The 21,552-nt window shown below is 54.6% G+C and overlaps 2 protein-coding genes across 3 annotated transcripts; both read right to left on the bottom strand.

The window, feature by feature from the left end:
- Nucleotides 1-4,428: 4,428 nt before the first annotated feature.
- Nucleotides 4,429-14,282, bottom strand: LOC309857967 (uncharacterized protein). 2 transcript variants are annotated; one of them, XM_082750659.1, is made up of 7 exons: nucleotides 13,059-14,282; nucleotides 12,004-12,600; nucleotides 11,603-11,630; nucleotides 8,855-8,920; nucleotides 7,060-7,133; nucleotides 6,595-6,671; nucleotides 4,429-5,380 (listed from the first exon to the last, which is right to left on the bottom strand). In XM_082750659.1, the coding sequence occupies exons 2-7, from the start codon at nucleotides 12,166-12,168 to the stop codon at nucleotides 5,248-5,250; spliced, it is 543 nt and encodes a 180-aa protein (XP_082606785.1). In that variant the 5' UTR covers nucleotides 12,169-12,600; nucleotides 13,059-14,282; the 3' UTR covers nucleotides 4,429-5,247. The 2 variants fall into 2 exon arrangements, with proteins under 2 accessions (XP_082606785.1, XP_082606784.1); XM_082750658.1 differs by having other exon boundaries at nucleotides 12,004-14,282.
- A 198-nt stretch (nucleotides 14,283-14,480) lies between these two features.
- Nucleotides 14,481-20,379, bottom strand: LOC309857970 (uncharacterized protein; the record flags this gene model as incomplete). The annotated part of the gene is made up of 6 exons (XM_082750660.1): nucleotides 14,481-14,498; nucleotides 15,251-15,324; nucleotides 17,134-17,158; nucleotides 17,620-17,690; nucleotides 19,163-19,294; nucleotides 20,292-20,379. The coding sequence occupies 6 exons, from the start codon at nucleotides 20,377-20,379 to the stop codon at nucleotides 14,481-14,483; spliced, it is 408 nt and encodes a 135-aa protein (XP_082606786.1).
- Between the last annotated feature and the right edge of the window lie 1,173 nt (nucleotides 20,380-21,552).

The raw sequence follows: 21,552 nt of genomic DNA on the forward strand, positions 1-21,552 counted from the left end.
AGTCCTGAGTTATTGCAGCCTGACCTTATAAATAGATATTCTCTTGATGATCGACTTTCTGCCCACCCTTGCTTTATTGGGCCATTCATCTAGAGCAAAGAATCCCAGGCATCTTTACAAATGGATGTCTGAGTGGACTTCCGCACATGTTCTTTCTCTCTCTATTCGATTTTTTTTTTGCCTTTTTTTTTTTTTTTTTTTTTTTTTTTTTTTTGCAGCGGAGTGGGTGTTGCAGGGGATGAGAGCGACCCTTCAGCAGGCTCCACTTGCCTTCCATAGCCTGACACGGGGCTCAGTCCCATAACCCTGATAACTTAACCTGACCCAAAGCCAAAAGCTGGTCCCTTAACTGAAAGAACTTCGCAGGCATTCCTGGACAGGCTTTGTCTTTATGGAAGGGACTGTAAGAACGCCTTCCTGTTCAAAATCTACTGAATCGGGGAGTATTTCCACATCTGCAGTGGTTGTACACCCTCTCAGGCCCAGAGATATGTAGCTCTTCTTGGTGGTGGAGAAAAACCTTTGGCTTCCATGTTCTCATAGACAGGGAGGAAGCCCTCATTGCCTGATGCTGAACTGTGGAGGTTTTGGTGCCCTGTCTTCCAGAAGAGCATCTTTGTAAAAGATGAAATTAATTTGCCAGCCCCCGGGTGGCGCAGTTGGGTAAGCATCTGCCCTTGGCTGAGGTCAGGATCCCTGGATGCCTGGGGATCAAGCCCTGTATTGGGCACCTTTCTTTCTCTTCTCCGCTGCCGGACCCCGGCTGTTCTTGCTCCCTCGCTAGCTCTGTCGATCTCCAATAAGTGAAGTAGATATATTTCTAAGCATGCAATTATTTTTTAAATCCTTTGCGCTTTGTGAGGACAATATTAGTAGAATTAAGGACACATGAGAGGTAGATCACAAACCATGTGTTTTTTGAATCTTGTGGCCATTCATCCTTGCGATCTATATACATCGATAGGTTCATGTTTTTGTGAACATACTTCTATCACCTTGTGTTCTGAGACTCTGAGTTCCCCCTCGACTTGATGTTCTCATGGATCCCAGGCAGTGTTACTTCCCATGATCCCACTTCCTACCAAGGGACAGTACCTGTGTCTGTTGTGAGAGCTCCTGAAGGAGAAATCCCCTGTTCTTACTTGGCATTTTGTGCACGGTTGTGAGACGCCGCCTGTTTGGTGAGACTGGCCTTTATGGAAGTACTCCTGGATCAGAGCAGGTGTGCTTGATTTCTAGCTATTGGTTACTGGAATAGCGCATTCCGCATCCCTCAGAATGGGGCCCTGTTATATGTGTTTGCAGTGTCTGAGTTTGTATCTCAGAGTCACCCCGAGGAATTCCTTAGGAGGTAGTTGCCCAGTGATTCTCTGATGGGAGTGTCCAGGGAAGAATTTCCCTTCGTTGTGTTGGGATCAGTGATTCCTCGGTGTGAGGGTGTCATTGCTGGCTAGGGAAGAAGGGATAGCTGAGCCCATTCCTTTGCTCTTCAGACCGGGAGGATTTTCCCGTGTGTGAATCCTCTCAGGTCCTTCCTGGGTTGGCTCCGTGAGGAATGGGATTCCCATATGGGATGTCCTCGGCATTCAGCCACAGCCATGATGCAGGGCGTCCCAGGGGTGTCTGCACCTTCGCTCCCGTGTGAGGGGTGAAGCACACTCTGAGATGATAGCGGGAGCCTCAGGCATGAACCCCACCTGAAGCTTCTTCCACCAGGATATCGCGCTAGTGGCTCTCCCCATGTGAGTTCTCTGGTGTTGGGAAAGGGTCCACTTCTGGGTGAAGGCTCTGCCTCAGTGACGGGAGACAAGGGTTTGTACTGTGTGATTTCTGTGGCGGTGAGCAAGGTGGGCGCGGCCCTCTGAGTACAGGCGGGGCCTCAGTGGTGACAGACACAGGTTTCTCCGCTCTGAGTTGTCTGGTGTCTCCATATGTGAGAGCTGTATCCAAGGGCTCTTCCACATTGACCGCATTTGTTGGGGTTGCCGCCGATGTGGATCCTCGGATGCTGGCTAAGGGTGTGGCTGGCCTAAATGCTTTCCCCTGAAGATGACATTCAACCAGTTTCTGTCTGTGGGAACTTGCCCATGGCCTCGAAGGGATGTATGTTGCTGTGAGCTCTTGTGCAGCAATCCCAGCACATGGCTTCTACCCCGTGTGAGTTCCTGGGCAGGAAGAAGAGCAGAGCTCTCTGAAACAAGGGTCCCCCACCTTCTTTCCATCCGTGAGGGGCGTCTCCAGTGGTCTTACTGTGTACAGAGGTGAGCACTGCCCTGGAGTTGTTCCCCCCATGTGTATCATGTCTCCGTTCCTCGGAAGGGTGAGTTCTCTCGTGTCTCCCGAGCTTAGAGCCCCGACTAAAGGCTCTCCCACACTGGGTAGATGGGTGTGCTGCGATCCAGGATGAACGAGCTCTGATGTCCCTGGCACCAGGGACCCATGGCTGAAGGCTCTTCCACATTGTCAGGAAATACAAGGCTTGTCTTCCCAGGACACAGCACACCTGGAGTGAGTGAGGCACGTGAGACCTCTCCCGTGCTGTGCTCCAGCATTGCCCGGGTTCCTGTGCAGTGTGAACCCTCTGCTAGTGGCCAGAACACGAGGGGCTGTGGCAGGATCGCTCCCTCACGTTCCTCCCTTCTTGACTCAAGGAACGCGTTCCAGCCCCTCCCTTCAGGAATGGTCGCTGCATCTACCCCTGTAGGCCACTTGTAGTCGCGTGCCTTGTTCCTTTCCGGAATTCATTTAGATCTTTCTACATGGTAGCATCAAACCCACGTCAACTGCTGATTAAATTTTTGATGTTTCTTTTTCAAAGACTATATACCCGTGAGTCGTGCTGAAGCCAGTGACTTTTCCAGACACTCGGGTGGCGGCTTGGCTCGAGGCCCATTTCAGCCGAGAAATGAAACTCTTCAGGTTTCTGGTGGGACAGCCCATATGCTCAGGGTCTTGGAAGACAGGAGATTGTGGGGAATGCTTAGCGTAGCCCGTGTCCAGCTCTAGTGTGGAAGGCCAGGGTCCATGACCCTGAAGCTTCCCGTTGACTTGCAGAGAAGCCGACCTTTGAGATGCCCCCGTGTGGGTCTCCCTTCATCCTTTATTAGGGAATGAATTGCCGTGAGCTCCTGGGTCTTGTACACAAAGAGTGAGTCCCAGAACACTAGGTGAAAAAGTACTGAAGTGCTGTGTGGGGACTAACAGAACAGAAGGAGAAAAGGAAAGAGGGGGAGGGAGGAAGGAATACAAAGAACGAAAAGATCATGCAGAGAAGGAAGGAAGGACGGAAGGAAGGGAGGGTGGGAGAGAGGGTGGCTTGAAAAAGGGAGAAGAGAAACTGGTAGAGAGGCATTAGGGGAAAGAAGAATTTTGAAAGTTGTGAGACAAACATCTGAGAGTTAAGATTTGAGCTTGATGAGAAAGGAAAGGAATGGAGTCCTTTACTCAGGAGCAGAAACCGGTTGTAGGGTGTTGGTGATGAGAACCTATGGACCAGATAAACCTGCGAGACAAAGAGAGTGAGGGAGGGATGCTGGGGAGTTTCAGAAGGGCAACGTCAACCACGTCGAGGACTGAGAGAGGGGCCATGTGAGGGTTTGAGTGCAAGAACCACAGAAGGGTCCGGTCCTCGGAGGACACAGAATGTGCAGTGGGTGAGGTGGATGGAATCGGAAGAGTTGACAGAAATGGGCCCAACGTGTTGCAGGGTTGTTTCCACAGGAGCCCTACAAGAGACAGGACTGATGTAGGAAAGAGGTTAGCATTCAAGGCCGATGGTCAAGAAAGAAGTCTTGAGACGGCTTTGCTGGCAGGAGGTGATTTTTATTAAAGCACAGGGATACGACCCTTGGGTAGAAAGGGCTGCTTGCTGGGGTCGTGACGGGAGGCTGACTTTCTGGGGTGGCATTGGGGGAGGTCAGGCAAAAGGGAAGTTTTGCGAGAACGTGGCAGGAGGACAGAGGACACCGAGGATACAGTTGGCTTTGCTCTTGTGAAGGGAAGGTGGTTTTTCCTGCTAGGAAGGCATGAATTGAAAGATGCTGGGGAGCTTCCTGGAGGAATGTTACCTTCCTCCTCTCACAGGTCCTTCTCAAGGGACTGCAGGTTTGAAAAGAAACTCTGTCCCTACGGACATTTCCTTCGGCCTCAGCCTCCCTCAGTGTCGTGGAGGGGAGGGAGATGTCAGGGCTTCAGGAAACGGAGATCCGGGCCTCTGGCAGGTCACTAGGCTCTCATTAAGCGGGCCTCTTGATTCCTGCCGAATCACGAGGACTTTTACAAACCGAGGGAGACTCCGGTCTTGCCATCTGGGGAGAATCTGTTTTTTCCTTTCCTCAGCTTGAGGGCAGTCAGAGCGCCTGAGGGATGTCCCCCGTATCCCAGGTTGGGGGGGCGGTGTGGCGTGCCAGCTCCTGCTCGGTGCTCAGCTAGCCTTCTCCTTCCTCCCTCCTCGTGTGCCCCTGACCAGGGCGGAGCATTGCGTGGTTAAGGTTGTTGAAGGAGGACGGTCTCATCTTCTGTAGCTTCTTCCTGCTGAATAGGGGCGTAGAGCTGTCCCTCCGCGTGGGTCGTTCCTGGTCAGGTGGGGTAGGCCCAGCTGGGGGAGGCCTCTGCTGTCAGAGTTGTAAAAGGAAGAGGCCGCTGAGTGCAGGGGAGAGCCTCTCCTCCCTAAACCTCTTGCTGCTGCCAAACAACACAGGCTGAGCGGGGCCCGTTTTGTGGGGCCGCTGCCAGTGTTGAGCCCAGCATTGGTCACGGTCCTGTGCGTCGAAGCGACAGGGGCGGTTCCGGTGCGGCACCCTCGGGGAATCCAGCAGGGGTAGGGCTGCTGCCCCTCGAGTCGATCCCAGGGTGGTCAAGGGGCCCTGGCAGTGCCGCTTCGTCCTGCATGTGTCATGCTCTGCAGGGTTGCCGGGGACTGCAGGGGACAGCCCCTGCAGCAGACAGGGGAGACGACGGGAAGGCTGCTGTCCCGCCCAGTCCCAGTTGGGCCCAGTCCCAGGTGGGCCCAGTCTCCCCACACAACGGATTGTTGTGGGCCCAGGTGGTTGCCTCGTGCTCCAAGTGTCCGTCATCGGCAGGGCCTGGGCAGCCAGCTCTGGGTGTGGCGGCCGACTCAGAGGGTCCTCTCATCTCGTCCTCGGGGCTCCAGTGCCGTCCTCTGGTGGGCTGCCCAGAAGTCGTCTCTTTGGCCTACGGAGGTCAGGCGTAAGAGAGCCGTTCCTGCAGGCGTGTTTCCCTGTGTGTTCACGCCGAATCCTCCTCCGGGCCCAAATCGGAGCTGCAAGTGGGGCCCCAGGGCCCTCCTGGCTCCCTTTGTCGGAGCACCCCAGGAGCCTTTGTTGCCTCGGGGTGGTGGGCACACTGTCCTGTGGCGCAGCTGTGGAGACAACGGGTGGAGTGGTGTGAGATAGTGAGTGGCGTGTGGTTTAGGCCATGTCTTACCAGAGGCCTGTGGGGTTTGGGGGAATATGTCTTCTGAGGTGTTGAGGTGGAGGTTTCCCTGCAGGACCCATGCATGACCTGAAGAAAGGGGAATTTCCCGTGGGCCCCCTGGGGCTGAATGAAGGCTTCACAGCCAGGGTCCCTCAGGCCCTTCCCTGAGCGTCCTCCTCCATGACGGCGGGGTCCTCCTCCTGCTGGGCTGTCCCTTCCCCAGCCTCTCTGAGAGCCCTGGACGTGCCCCTTCTCTGTGGGGGGAGCCTTTGCCCACATGAGTGTTGCAGGTGGCGTGGCAGAGACCACGTGCTCCCGACCCCCATGGGAAGTGAGTTGGCACAGTCTATGAGCTGTGGGCAGGTGTTGGGTGAGGTGGGAGCAAGCAGGGTGGCCTTTCCCTGGTGAATCTCCCCTGCTGACTGAGGGATCGAGGAGAGTCTCTAGAGTATGAAACTCACAAAGCAAAATGGTGCCATGAGGGGACCCACTACCTCCCACGAGGCATCTTGGAGGCTCGGGGGACTGGAGGTGTTGGTCAGATCGTATGGGAGTGGCCGGCAGACATGACTCAGCTGGAGACCGGGCCCGACTACGTGCCCACAGGGATGCAGCGCTGGGAGGGGTGAGCTGTCCTGCTCCTGTGAGCCCGGGGGCCTGTCTTGTTTGCTCATTTCTCACGTGCCTGAAGTGGGAGATGAGGCCACCTCACCACTGTCTCTTCTCGAGTAGTGTCGTCTGGGAGTAAGCCATCTGCTGACTTTTGCAGGGTGGGAGGGCAAGGCTTGTGTCGTGCAGAGGGAGGGGCTCAATGGGGGGCGTGGAGCCCTTTTCCAGAAGGTCACTGTGCCTAGGCTGCCTGGGGTCCAGTCCCTCCAGGTAGCCAGGGCCCTCCCTCCAAGATCAGCAGCTCCTGGACGACAGCGCCTAACCACCACAGGGAGTTGCCTGGATCAGGTGGAGGTTCCCCGTGGGATGTTCTCAGGTCTTCCTAGTGCCTGCAGGGACTGGGACCTTCCTCTCCTCTCCTCTTTGTGGTCAGAGGCTAGGGCAGCACCCCGGGTTTTGTGCGGTTTGCCGAGGTGCCCACAACAGGGACTGGGCAACGAGGGAGAACGTGTGTCCATGTTCACCGGCCCCTTTTCCTGCCCGACTCACCCCGTTCCCGAGTCCTCCTCTTCTTCTGCTTCCCTTGTCGTTTGCGCCAAGTCCACCGAAGGGAAGCTTCTTGAGAGCTAAGAGCAAGAGCAGAAGTGGGCATGAGCACAGACTCCCCGGCATCAGAGAACCAAGTGTGGGGATACTCACACCCAGCCTCCCTTCCCGAGGGCCCTCCAGCCGGGTGAGCCGTGCCCTGCCGACTCCCAGCCCTCCTCTCTGCTCTGCTCTCCGGGGCTGCTTCCCAGAATCAGCAGTGAGGGGTCAGGGTGATGGTAGGAAAGGGGTGAGGAGGGCTGCCTGGGGATTTCATGCAGCAGTTCCGATGCAAAGCCTGAGTGCCTGCCGGAGACGAGGGCCTCCAGGGTGGGCATCGTCAAAGCAGGGAAAGGGGAAGCGCTGGGAGGAGGCGCTTATGGACAGAGGAGAGAGAAAGCCCAAGAGATGGAGGTGGAAGTGCATTACAGGCGCAGGGTGGCTCCTTCCGACGGAATCGTCGTCCATGGAATCCTTCTCCGGGTCAGAGAGCAGCGAGGATGCTGGGGTTGGCTATGAGAGAGGACAAAGGGGAGTTAGTGCAGCTGGCGACCCACTGCTCTGGGGATGCTGGGCTCTGCCCTCAGTGGGGTGTGTCCCTAGCTCCGAGTCCTCCTTGGCCTTGGTCGCTTGATTTCCGCAGGGTACAGGGGGGTCTCCGGTTGCCCACCTGCTCTTCCCACCTCCGATTCTCTCCAAGACCCGGAAGCCCGGCTGTGTGATCCTTTCCCCCCTGGAGGCTGTCACTGTCCCTAAGACTGCCTGCGGGACTTTGTCTTCCTCTGTCCTTGTACTTGTCCTTCCCTGCTCTCCTTCATCCTCCTCCTCCTCCTCCACCTCCTCCCCTAGAGATGCTCCATGTCCTTCCCCCTGCCAAGCTCCACCAGTCCTATTGTTGTCCAGGAGGGGGCAACCATGAAAGAGAGGAGATATCCTGGGTCCCCCGATCTGTCTGTGCTGGGAGCAGCTGTCATGGGCCTGGGATTGCTGGGGAAATGCAGGGAGAGATGGCCCACCTCCTCCCCACAGCCCATGTCTGCCCAGGGACTGGGATGACCTTCCCAGGGACGTGTTTCAGGGAACGCACCACCCTCTGTTTCCCTAAGTGTTAGAGAGGTTGAATGGAGACGGGAGCATGGGAAATTGTGCAGGCGCCCTCAGCTGTTCAGGGCAGCCCTGGAAAGCATCCATCGGTGTGGTTACTGAAACACAGGATTCCTGCCAGTGCTCCTGCTGAGGCTTGCCGGGAATGGACGGGGTCGGGGTGTGTGTAGGGCCCTGGGCAGGCCTGAGGAACGTTTGCCGTGTGGGCATGCCTAGGGAGTGGGGAGCATGGCCAGGGCTGTGAGCGGCGAGGTGGGTTTGTGAGAGGAACCGTGACTCCCTGGCCCTGCTCCCAAGAGGCTCTGTGCTATGCCTCGATGCCAGCTGGTGAGAGGTAGAGTGGACCCGGGGCAGCGAGTGTGTGAAGCAGGTCCAGCAGCCCCTTCACACAGGCCCAGGGGACCGTGGCCCGCGACAGGGGTTCTCCAGGGGAGCTGCATGGGGGCGTCCCGCCCTTGGGAACACGTCCACAGGTCAGACTCGGCTGGGGTGTGAAGGCTGGCAGAAGGTACGATTTACAGGAACCTGTGTAGTGAACCCAGGGGAAGTACGCTTTCCCTTCTGCAGCTCTGGGCATCTCCTTGAAGTATAGCAGCTTGGAGAGAACCGGGACGGTTTGGTAGTGGAGGTTAGGAGGGAGAGAATTTAGACCTGTCTTCTACCTCCTGGCTCAGACCAGAGCGTAGTGTCGCGGTTCTCTTGCCCAGTAGAGTGCGGTTGGGGCCGCCAAGTCCTGAGCATGACCAGGTCTGGGCCCGTGCCAAGAAAGATTCAGAATCTCTTGTGCACCATTCCCGAAAGGCCATGAGCAAAGAGGCCAAGCTTTGACATGTGGCAGCGGCCAAGGGAGGCACGAGCAGCTTTGATGGGAAAGATCCTTCAAGGAGCCGCGCAAGGAGTCGAGTGGTGATGACAAACCCAGCCTACCCTAAAGGCCCGTGGACACCTCGTCTGTTCTTTTCATCCCGAAACCGTGACATGAGCAAATCATGCCTGTGCCAGAGCATCCCTTTCCTTGGTGGTTTTTGACCCACCTTCTTCATTCTCCGGAGCGGCAGGGGCAACCCCATGTTCCCGGGAGCCATGTCCCCGTGTTCCCCTCTTCGGTGCCATTCCCTACCTGAAGAGACTTCGTCCTCACTGAAGGAGTAGTCCTCGATGCTCTCTACCAGTAGATCTGTAAGAACTGAAAGAGGAGCAATGCCATTAGGAGAGAAACCGCCTCACCCCTTCCTCCCAAGTGCGTTGAGATGTCTCTGGGCCGTGCAGCATCTGCCTGACTCTTCTGCTGTGCTTTCAGAGGTTCACGGGGCTGGCGGAGCCGGAGCCCTTGGAGGAGACGGGGATTGGAGTCTCATGCCTTCTAATGAGACCAGGATGCTGCAGCAGCCACCTCAGTGTCAGTTCTGCATGCCCATGACCGCTGTCCCCTCCCAGCGCAACCATCGGAAACTCCAGTTGTTATGGGACTCTTGACGTGTGGCTAGTGGGAGTGAGCAACTGGATGTTTTCGTTCCCTTGATGATTTCTGTGTACTGCACTGAGATAAGAAATGACTGTGTACGATGGATACTAGACAGACTCGTTCCTGGATCACTCAGCACTAGACACCAACCAGGAGCGAGAGACCAGGCCTGCTCTCCTGCATATTTTTCAGGCATCTGTGGCTGGCGTGACAGGGACGTTGATCAAGGGAAGACGTTCCCGGGCTCACACACACCCACCAGGTGCTGCCGGAGGTCTTTGGGCCCGAAGAGATGAAGGTGAAGCCCCAGTTCCTAGAATAAGTGGGGAACGGATTCCATGCAGCACGGATCTAAAGCATACAATGTGCTGCTCTTGGGACAGAGAAGCTGCTAGAATAGATAAGGGAACCATAAAGGAACACAAGGAGCCACGACGTTTCTGAATATGAAGAAGTCAGTGGTGGGTCTCTAGAAGCTGACCTTCCAATACCTTGGATGACTCCCCTGAGCCAACAGGAGGGTGCTGGCATACAAAGAGTCAGGGGCACCTGGGAGCCAAAGATAAATGGCCCCGGAAATGCGCTCATGTTGGCATCACGATGCTTCCCAAGAGGACCGCCCAGAAAAAGCATCCTCTTCTGAAACAGCGAACAGAGTGAAAAGGCAGCCCACAGATTGGAGACCCCCTTGGCAATCCTTATTTCAGAAAAGGTGTGTTCACTGACGTAAAGGAAGAACAACAAAGAAAACCAACCAAACAAAAGAAGACTGTGATTTCACCAAATGAAAGAATCGAGAAAAAGACTGGAATAGTCTGTGCTGCAAAGGGAACAAATAACTCGGTCAGTCAGACAGACGTCGTACGAAAAGATGCTCAGCCTAAGGCATCGTGAGGGCAATGCGAATACAAAGGACGCCGAGCTGTGGCATTGTAGTTAGGGTGGCGAGGACCCAAACCAGGAATTCAAACCCAGGACCCATGTTGGAAGGAGGCAGACAATTGGAGACTTTGTATGCAATTTGTGGAATGCAGACTGGCGCAACTACCCTGGAAAAGCCCGTTGAGTGTCCTCGGAGAGCAGCGAAAGGTACTCCCGTGGATCCCGCGCGTGCGAGAGAGAAAAAGAGATGTTGGAAAATCAGATTCTGTTTCCAATACATGTTTCTCATGAGAGAAAGTCTTGTTGGTTGCCAAAGAACCCTGAAACCCTCCATTCCCAGGCACTGAACCCCCTTGAGTTGTCTGTTGGCCCAAACCTTCCGAATCTAACAAGGCCCTCTTGCATGGACAGATGGCCAGCAAAATGGGTGGTGATTGTCCTGTCACCCCTGTTGAGGTTTGAGGTTCTTTTTGGCCACCTTGCGATGCACAGAGCACCCTTCGTTCCTGCATGGAGGGGGCCCAGGTGCCGCCAGTGATCCTCAGTCCCTGAAGACCACCTCATTCCCCCTTGGATAGGACACCTTTTGGGCCCACCTCCAAGTGCCCCAGCAAGGACCAGTGGTGGGTGTGGGGTTTCCCTGGGAGAAGGCCAGTTGCATTCTTAGACACAGTATCTGCAGGGAAATGGTAATTCTCCATGGAGAAACACGGAGTGAATTGGCCCCATCTGTTCCCTGGCCATTGCCCCTTTGTGCGCGTCATCCCCGAACGGGCTTTTGCATGCGGCTGCCCCGGATGCCGCCTGCAGAAGGGAGGAAGTGTGTCCCAGCACTCAGTGCTTGCGATGAGGTTGGGAAGACGCATCGTGGGGCCTCTGATGCAGAGACGAACGTGTGTGTGTGTGAGTGCAGTGTCAAGAGGGAGGTGCTGTGACCATTCTTGCCCGAGACCTACCTTGGCGGGAGAGCCCCATGGACGCTGACTCAGTAACAGGGACACACTTGTGTCTTTGGGGCACAGTCTAGCCCTTCCTAGTTAGCGACGGGATTTGTTTTCTGGGGGAATTGATGTGATTTTGCACGGAAAGAACACCTCTTTCAATTGTAGGTGTTGAAGAGTTTTTCCATGTCACGTTCCTGACGCGACAGTGATGGGAACCGTCCCTGAGAATGTGGACACCATTAATCGCCATTTTGAGGGGACCAGACCTGTTCGAGAGCGCAGCATTCACCCACCTGACACACACACACCAACCCTGAGAATCACAGCACATGGATTCCCATGGAAACAGACCACGTGCCCAGCACCCGATCCTACAGCACCTAAGAGCAGCACGGTAGCTTCCGGGGCCAGGGTCACGAGGCCTGGGTTCTCGGTCCGGAACATGACCCTTAGTCTCGTTGCAACAGGATCTGGATTGTGGGTGGCTCTCAAGATGGAGCCTGCAAGGAAGCCCCACCTTGCCCCTTGTCCAGGTTGCTCAAAAGCAATGAGTGACTCTAGAGGACAGCATACTTACCACTAAGCTCCTTTTCCAGCCGGGCCACCTGCGATTATAGAAAAGAAAACATGATGAACATCAAGTCCTGCCTTGTCCTGTGTGCACAGCTCTTTTGGTCTCTTGGTGATGGGCAGGGTCATGGGCAGTGATATGGAATCCACCTAGAGGTCGCATGCCCTGGGTCCATTAGGTGGCACGGCGGTGTCAGTATCACCCGTGAAAAAGCTCACGACCCTGTGGACAGTAACCGAACCTGCTGTTTCCTGCAGGGTCTTTGGAATGGGGCGTCCCTGGCTAAGAGTCGCTCTCTCAAGAATCTCTCCACCAAGGACATTGTACATGCCGAGATGTTCGGATCTGATTGCGAGTATCAGGGAAATAAGGGATGCTGTACCTCACCTGAAGGAAGGCTGACTTACCACCTTGGTGAACAATGGGCCCTCTCCTTCTGTGCTGTCCACGTCAGGGTCATCGTACAGGCTAGCCAGGGGATCTGGGTGGATACACACAGAGAATGTCGGGACCCCTATGGGACTCTTTGGGAATCGCTCGGGGAGCTTTGCTTGGCGTGCACGTGTGGACATGTGTGTGGAGGTGGGGAGCTCATCAGTATGGACTGAGCTGCAGTGGGCCCTTCCTGGATGGAGGACGAAAGGTCCTGGAGAGGAGCAGGGATGTGAATAGAAACTCTGCCTCCTGTTGGAGCTACAGGGCCTGGAGTAGCTGTGAAATAGTCCATCTCCAAGGCACACCTACTGCCTGTCCCCAAACCTGCACCACCTAAGAGCAGCGCAGTAGTTTCCGGGGACAGGGCCATGAAGCCACGGGTCTTTCCCCAGGAAATCCCTTTCTGTTACCCTGACCCTTCTTCTCAGTCCCGCCAGACCTGGAATCAGGGTGGTTCTCATCGTGGCTGCGACGAAGCCCCGACCTTGGCCCTTTTCCAGGTTGTTGCAAACAAGTGAGTGACTCTAGAGTACAGAATACTTACCGCCATCCCCTTCCAGCAGGGACACCTGTGATTTCAGAATAGAAAACAGTATGAACATCAAATCAGGCTTTGTCCTGTTTGCATGGCTCTTTTGTTCCCTGGGGCACCAGAGGAAGCCAGATGGGGAAGTGTGCTAGAGGCCCGTGAGCCCCAAAGTATGACAAGAGCAAAATGAGTTCTCCACAGATGTGCCCAGTCTTCCTAGAGGTCCCACGTGCCGGGTCCCACTGGACAAAATAGGTGCCAAGGAGGAATAGCTGCTACCCGTACTAAAGCTCCCTCTCCTCCAGATGGTAGGTGATCATGCTGTGGTTGTCCCAGCCCCCCTGCAATGCCTTCGGGGTTAGGTAGCATTTGGTAACAGATTCTCTCTCAAACTTCTCCCTACCCTTTCAATTGTGCATGCTGAGATTGTTTTTTATGGGACCTTGATTTAAAAAGCCAGAAGAGTTTTGTGTCTCCCCCAAAGAAAGGCCAGCGTACCACTCTGGTGTAAAACGGGGCGTCTTCCTCTGTCGTTCCTGTTGAACGTTCACCCGCCTGTCCATCCAGCCAAGCTAGGGAGAGATCCACAGAACGGTCAGTCCAATGGTGGGGCTCGGTAGGAAGAGCTCAGGGAGTTTCGCTTGGGGTGGGCGTGCCCGGGAGTGTATGGCGACGTTGGGTTGCGTGGGTATGGACTGAGTAAGCTGCTGCTGCATCGAGAGAGGTCAGGGCAAGGAGCAGGAACGGAGGGAGAAATACTGACTCTGAACTCGAGCTACAGGGAATGGAATCAGGGTGACCTCTTCAAGCCGAAAGTGGGTAAACACTAAGACACACGGTCCGTTGTACTGACGGGCAAGCTCTTCCAACCAGCGACTGTGTCGTGGTCATTGTCAAGACCGATTCGTGGCCGCTCCCACCTATCTCTCACCTCTACTAGGAGATTGTATTTCTGCAGAAGAATGCTGTGTGGCAGGGTTGCATTCAATGCAAGCACAAGTACCCTAGAGGTTTCTATTTGTCCCTGAGTCATGCAGGGTCAGGAAAACCAAAGACCCAGGATTTCTACGTACTGACATCTGACCATTCCAACAGAGTCCCCATCCACAAAGTGCTGATTCTTCCCAGTCTTCCTTTCCTGTGACATGTGGGTGTGTCCTTGGAGTCTGCGGGACCCAGTTTCCCGGGACCCACCTCCCCCAGTCAGGACCAGGAAGTTCACGAGAGAGCGGAGGCCAGGCGAGAGAAGGGCACTCTCTAACCTGGCCATGTAGCAGATTGTCAGGAAGTCGGATCGGGCCCCGAGCTAATGATGAAGCTTTCCTGGCTATTGCCATTTGCCAGTGAGCCTTCCCTCTGAGCGTTCAAGATGGGAGCGTTTTTGTAAGGCTGGTGGTGATGTCTGGGTCGACTAAAGTAGCTTCTGATTCCTTTGTGTTTTGACCCTGTCTTAGAAACGTCCCCAGCTAGGACAGATGTGGGCCCCTTCCTTTCTCCCCATCCCTGACTGAGGAAAGGGAATCCTGAGCAACCCTCCAGGTGGAGCTGGGGTCAGGGAGGAATGTGGTGTCCTAGGGGGGTGTGTGCAGCGGGGATGAAGGAGGTTTGGCTTTGAAACTTTGACCCGTGCCGTCAAGTCCATTCAGTGGGAGATGTCTTCTGGTGAAACTCGACGGAGTTCACACACCCACATGCCCGGTCCCGTCGCATCGACCCAGGTGAAAACAAGCCCCAACCCTCAGACGCACCAAGCACACCGCCCGCATGACCTACTGGTTTCCAGGGACTGTAGCACAGGGTCCTCGTTTTCTGCAGGACACTCCGTTTTGTTCAGTCCGCCCCAGCTTCCGTTCCCGGGAGGAACTCAGAAGGGTGGAAGCTCTCCAGACCAAAGGAGGAGAGAAAGCCCTACCTTGATCTTCAGCTACATCTGTCTCCCTAAAGGGAGTGATGGGGGAATAGGCATATGGGCCATATCCGGTGACTGCCTCCTGCAGCTGGAGAAAGGGAAACCCAGTGAGGATCCCCGCACCCTGTGCACACCGTGTGCACACATCTCTGTGCCCTTGGTGTGTGTCGTAAGCAAGCTAGATGGGATGCGGTCATTGAGTCTATGATCCAGAGGAGGAGGAAATGACCTCCCGAAAAGGCTCCGGCTTGTTATGTCAAAACTCCCCCGTCCATTTTCTTCAGCAACTCATTCCAAAGCCATTTCCCATAGACAGAATGACCTGGTGGAAAATGCTCACAACCATCCATTGCCTAAGCAATGATGGTGATGTTTTCTCAGTGCCCGTCTCAATCCGCTGTCCATTAATGGTATAACCACATGGCAGGCTCTCAGCACCAAGGACATTGTCTCTCCCCTCTGGCATGTCCATGCTCAGATGTTCATGGAAAGAGAAATCAAACACTGGCTGTCCCTCAGAAGCACAAAATGACTTTAGCGAGGTGACCTAACGGTTCATACATTGAAGCTTCTGCCTTCAGCTCAGGACTTGATCCTAGAGTTCTGGGATGGAGACCCACATTGGGCACCCTGGTTGAAAGGGGAGCCTGCTTCTTCCTCTCCCTCTGCTACTCCCCCTGCTTGCGCTCTCGTGCGCACTCGGTCTGTTTGTCTGTCTCTCTCTCCCTCTCCTTCTTTTTCTGTCCTAAATAAATAAAAAGTTGAGGAACAATGAGTTTACCTGAGGGAGAGTTGGAGTTTCCTCCTCAGCCCTCAAAGTGGGTAGTAGCTCTTCCATCAGGTCATCGTGGAGAGCTAGGAGGATACAGAGGCACCGTGAGGACACTGGTGAGGCTGCTCAGGAAGTAGGCGGGGATTTTGGATGGATGAGGACAGGAGGGGAGAGTGCCTGTAGGGGAGCGTAGGAGGTACAGGCGGCACTGCTGCCGGGCCTTGTCCTTGGTGCAGAGGGGAAGGGATGGGAGAGGAGCAGGGAGGAAATGCGAAGAGGGTTCTTGCCTTTCTAGCTAAAGTGAGCTCGATCAAAGCCAAATAGCCAGTCCAGTACATGGGAAGCCTAAGCTGGCTTCTGTGTGAGGACCGAGTCCCATAACCTCTCCTGACTGACGTGCCACTAAGGCGTCCCACGCTGCTGCTTTGGACATCAGCTCTGGGCCCAAGATCCCCACCTGCTGCGACTATATGCATCACGTCTCTGTAAGATTTTGCACAGCATAAAAAGCAGCCTCACTTGCCAGGTTGCATTCAACCCTCAGGAAAGGAGCCTAGTAGTTTGCTTCACTCATCCTTTCTTTGTCTTCAGAAAATGCCATGTGCAACACTGGAGAGCACGGACATCTTAGCTTCTGTAAACAGCCGGCACCGTCGATGAGTGTGATAGATTCCTTCCACTGTTCTTGAGCTGTCCCGTGTGTGTGTGTGTGTGTGTGTGTGTGTGTGTGTGTGCGCGTTTTTCCTGAAGACAGTGGCTGTCCGAACCCTCCCAGGTGTTCTGACCAGTGGAAAGCTGCTTACACAGAGGAGTCTTGTTGGAGTGTGTGTTGATAGGCTGTCGGCCTGCTTTGCAGGAGATTTGCTCCGGGGATGTTGCGTCCAAAGCTTCCACCCAAGCTTGACCTTGCTTTCCTATTGGCTAGTGGTATTTGAGTGTGTGCTTAGAGAATCTGAACCTGGCTGAGGCTTAGGGAAATCTTATCAAGTACAGTCAGTTCCCTCCGTGATGCTTTTCTGCCATTGGTCGGTCGTGTGTACACACTGAGACCGGCTATGACTGATGTTGCCCTGTTCTGTCCTCCACGGGTCCACACGCTTTCCAGCCATGTGGGCTTGAGCACGAGGATGTGGCTTTTCTCTGTGCACTTGACTCCAGGGACCAGGCTGTAATCTTGAACGTGGGCTTCTAAGCTTGCCCTGGCTTCTGTGTCCATGGAAGCCACTGTGTCATGTTGGGTCCTGTGGGGGACCATCATAGAATCTAGGTATTTGGCTGTGTGCACAGATGCTTATGGCCCTTTGCTAGCTAGCACCCATGGTACATCATGACCCCCTGTCTGAGGGACTAACACAGGTGTGTAGGCCAGAGCAACTTTCAGATTGGAACCTGAGCTCCAATCTTGGCTTTCCAAGTAGGAGGTCAAGGGTTTGGTCCCTTTATCTCTGCACCATGCCCGTCTCAGGAAATCAAAGGGAAATGTCCTCCAGGTACAGCTGTGGTGGGTAGGGGAAGGAGTATGTCAAGTGTGCCAGGGTGATGAGAGTGTTTTGGAAGGGGGGCACTGTGATTGTGGTGGAAGTGTGAGAAAGATCTCCTGGGAAAGGCACACAATCACGTTCCCAAGCATAACGCATGGGGACACATACACACACCTGCACACCCCCACGCACACCCCCACGCACACAGCGCCTTCATCCCACGTGCACACAGATCAGCCCTTCCCTATGTACGAGTTCTTCCAGGCCCTGTTCGACATGGTGACCGTGCCTCACCGGACAGTCTCGGTCAGTATCCCCCACCCCCAGTTCCTTGTTGGAACCCAGAATCAGGGGGCAGGCTTCTTTGTACTCTAGATTTCCTCCCAGAGCCCGATGCTCTTAAATACGTACAGCTGTCCTTGCTCCCAGCGTCTACCTGCGATTGGGGAAAAGGAAACACAGTGAGGATCCCAGCATCCTGTCCTCTGTTGGGCCAGCTCTTTGGTTTGGGGAGGACTTCAGGCAGTTAATTGGATGAGGTCCCGTGGTTGAGTCCATGTCCCCCCACCCGAGTTCAGGAGGACCGTTTGAATGATGGAGCATCATTCAATCTCCGAAGTCCATTCTGATCAACAGACAGAACGTTCTCTTTCAAGCAGAAACCTTTTCTGCTGAAGAAGGTGTTTGATCCCATGGAGTTTGTAACTGAGGCTGTCCTGTGTCATCACCCTTTTTGGGTCCACTGTGCGTAAGAGGTCAGACCCAGCATTCTTCTATGAGGGGAGGCTGCTGCCCCCTTCCCCTGGGAGGTAAAGTGCCCGATGTTCATCAAACTCCACTGATGGAAGAAATCAAGGAAGCACCATTTATGTCTCTGAGAAATAGAGGTGAGCTTACCTCAGGGAGAGTTAGGGGACCTTCCTTTTTCCAGCCCCTAGGAAGGTGCTTGGACTGTCCCTCCACCCGGTCTAGGAAAACAGAGAGGAGCTGTCAGGACATTGGCTGCACTACTCAGGAATGACTCGGGGAGTTAAGTCTGCTGGATGTGGATGCGGGGCCAGAGGGAATGGACGTGAAGGGTGACCACGCAAGGCCTGTGTTGGACACAGTGGTGGAGACAGTACACAGTGCTGTACACAAAACACAGAGGAGGGGAGCAGGATGGAAAAGGGAAATGGGGCCTTGGCTTTCTAACGGAGGGGATGTCATCAGTGGGAACTCTCAGCGTCTGTCTGGGAAACACTCAAGGCACCCTGGGTTTCAGGGCGCAGTCCCCTGAGCCTTCCTGCCCAGTGTGAAGCCAAGCCAGCTTGCCACTTCTTCAGCTGGTCATGGGGCCTGTTCAGCTGTCTCCCCTGCACCTCTGCTGTGGGACCCTATCACTCCTCTGTCGTGCCTTGGAGTAGTGGGTTTTTCGGTGATGGAGTCTAAGTACTGGGGACGGTTGTATTTGTTAGTACGCGTCCGTTCGGTGACAGTGCTGACATCCGTGATGCTTTGTAGACCGCACTGCCATCTATGGGGAGAACGTTGCCATTTTATCCCCTGGCACCTCTGTACCCGTGACGACATGACCGGCCCTCCCCGTTTCCTCCCTGCACCGTCCCTTCCACTTTCTGGGTCTACGAATGTCCCTACTGGAGTGTCCTCTCAGCCTGGGATCGTGTAATGTACCTCTTTCCTTGTGTGCTTGCTTTCAAAATGCGTGTTAGGTTTCCAGGGCTCATCTGTTTCGTAAAATATTGGATACCTTTGTTTCTTTTTGCGCCTGAATTGCACTCCATGATGTGTATGGATGCCATTGAATGTGTTCTTTCCTCCCGTGAAAGGCAGTGCCTGTCTGGGGCTATTGGGAACCCCGGTGTGTGAGACATTAGTGCGCAGATTTCTGTGTTTCCAAAATGAGAAGACGTCACCGAAGGCATTGGCCCCATTTGTAGAACGGTAACCACGTGGAATGTACTGGGTACTTGAGTTCCCCAAATGTGGCGAGGTCGTTTTGTTCCTTTGAAGATACGTAGCACACCCATGTAAGATGTGGCTAATGGGCGGAAGTGAAGGGGGGGCATCGTGAAACCTCCTGTCGTATTCTGGCCCATTTTTCTGTTCAGCGGAAAACATAGTCTCTTCCTTCCTACACATCTAAGAACCATGTTTCCTGGGGAGACCTGTAGGGACCTGTGTGTTCCAGAACGACCTAAGATCTATCCCTTCAGCTAGTAGACACTTTTTTCCTGTGCCCCTTGGGTCCAGTTTGAATGAGGATCTCATCGTGACTCGTGGACGTAAAAGGGGACGGACGGACGGCATAGAGGGAAATGGCTACCAGTGAAATCAGAGGACAATGTGTCTCAGCAGTTTTAAAGGCTTCGGTTATGTATGTGCTAGTGAACGACAGAATGTGTCTCCAATCTACGTAATGAGTCAATCCCCAACGTACCTTCCTTGGTGTCCTTGATGATGTACACCTCATCATGGAAGGAGAACCGGACTCTCTTCTTGGGTCCTCGTGGAGGGAGGGGCGTGGGTGGGGGCGTCTCCACATCGTCGAGGAAACACTCCCCACAGAACTCTGGGAGACACACAGAAAGAGAGAACAGTGTCGGCACCTTGTCGTCAGGAGCCCATAGGGGGATTGGACATCCTTTCCTTCTGGTCCATCCGTCTCCTGCCCCTACTCGCCAGGTGCCCAGCAGGCATTCCTCCCTCCAGGTGGGACTTAGGAAGAGGTCACCATGTGCTGTGCTCTGAATTCAGCCCCCTCCCACACCCACAGGTTCTGCGGGCAACGGCTTGTATGGAGCAGAGACAGGACAGAAACGCAACAGAGTGCCGTGAGCACGCGTGATGTCCTCAGTCACATCCATTGTGCAGCCACACCTACCCTCTGTGCCCGCTTCCCTGCGCTCTGGTTTAGATGTTTGTGTGCCACCACAGTTTCCCAAGTGATTGAGTCCAAGGAGCGCCTGTTACCTAGGGGAGGACTGGATGCTGCCCAGCCGCTCGGCAGGTGTTGAGGAAGGGACCGCCTAGGGACTCAGCTAGATGGCTGGCTGTGGTTGAAGCCACAGTGGAGGACAGTGGAGGGCCCTGAAATATAGGGTGCTGAAGGGACCATCCAGAGTTTCCACTCTGATGAAGGATGGATCTGGGACAGGAATTTTGTCGTTTCCCTGTGGCCAGAGATCCCCCAGCCCCTGACACCAACCCACGGCCCCTGAGAAAACGTCCTGAAGCCCTGAACCAAGAGCTGCCCTCACAATCTGAAATTCCTCTGTGCCAGTGTTTCTGTAGGGGAGAGCGAGGGCCGCGAGACCAGCCTCAGTCCTCACTCACCGCTGTGTTTGGGGCCCTGACATCAACTAGGTGGTGGTTTCTGCCCAGTGGGGCCCTAGTGAACGAGCAGGAATGGGTAGCATGAGCCACGTTCCCTCACCTCTCTGCAAGGTCAGCGCAGTCGCCCAAGGCCATCCTGAAGGCCATTTGCAGCCCAGGCTCCTGGGGTTCTGCTTGGCTCCCAAGCTGTTTCTTACTCCCAATGGTCACATACGACACCACCGAGAACTCACTTGCGTTGAGCTCGCCAGTCCCAAGGAGCTGTCGATGGTATGAATAGACATGGAGGTGGCCATGTGGGCTGGCCATGTAGCTGGCCATGTGGGCTGGGAGTGGTTGGTTTCAGGAAGGAGACACATGATGCTGAGGGGTCTGCTCTTGTCATGCGGACTGCTCTGAGGAGGCTGGATGGAAGTGAGGCTACCCTGGCTGGAGTGAGTCCCTCCCTGCTCTCTCATTCTTCGCCAGCATCCCCTGTCTACTCTCAGGTCTCTTGATCCCCTCTGGAGACTTAGGTTTAGCAGACAGTCTCCTGTCTCCCTCCCTAGGCCGGGCCTGGAGAACCCAGCCCAGCAGTATCTTTGAGAGCAGCACATAGTCCACTGTGCAGCTGCTGTGTGTTCTGCCCATCCACCCGGTGGCACAGCCCATTCCCGTGCACTCCCAGGCATCAAGCAGACGGCCCGTGAAACCCTGCACATCAACCCATGAGACCACCCCACTATCCTCCAGTGTCTCTCCTAAACACAGCTGCATTTCGACTGCTGACCCTTCCTCTCCGATTTCGTCATGTCCATTGGGAAGAGGAGACCGGCAATTTGTTCCCCTCAAATGTGGTGCCTGGGTCACACCAAGATTCTCCTGATCTGGGGACATCAGTGTGGCATGTGACCTGTGTGTTGTCCCTGTAGGACTGTGTCCGAAATGGGCATTCAGAAAGAGTACGGTTTTCTGAAAGTCGAAGCGCTTTAAGGAAGGCAGCTTCCCCACGAAATCCCAATGAAACAACCCAGACAAACGAACAAACACAGGCATTGAACCGGGAGGGGGAATCAGAGGGTGGAGAGGAAAAGCGAAAGAGAAGAAGCCGGTCTCTGTAAAAGGGAGGTAGCCAGCTCCAGAGAAGACAATTGAGAAAATCGATAGGCACCTACCTATACAACAGCAGTTAAGGTTCCCCATCGTGGGGACTGTTAGTCCTGTTCACCCAACCGTCAGGGGCTTGGCTCACAGAGTGACAGTTGAAATGGAACTTTGGATGCGTGTCATCAGGTCACCGTGGCGATGGCTCATGACAGAACTCTGAGGGTGAAGGCATCCCTGCACACTGTGGGGTTATGGAGGGAAGGGGTTGGGGAGGGGTCAGTGGATGATGGGCAATTAATGCACTTGTGATCAAATACTGCGCTGTACGTTAACTACCTGCAGTTTTGGACATTAAAAAAGGAGACTCCTGAGGGCACCTAGGAGACTGAAATGTTCATTTTCTTATCT

This window comes from Mustela nivalis (assembly GCF_964662115.1).
Source record: "Mustela nivalis genome assembly, contig: HAP1_SCAFFOLD_1617, whole genome shotgun sequence".
Classification (NCBI taxonomy): domain Eukaryota; kingdom Metazoa; phylum Chordata; class Mammalia; order Carnivora; family Mustelidae; genus Mustela; species Mustela nivalis.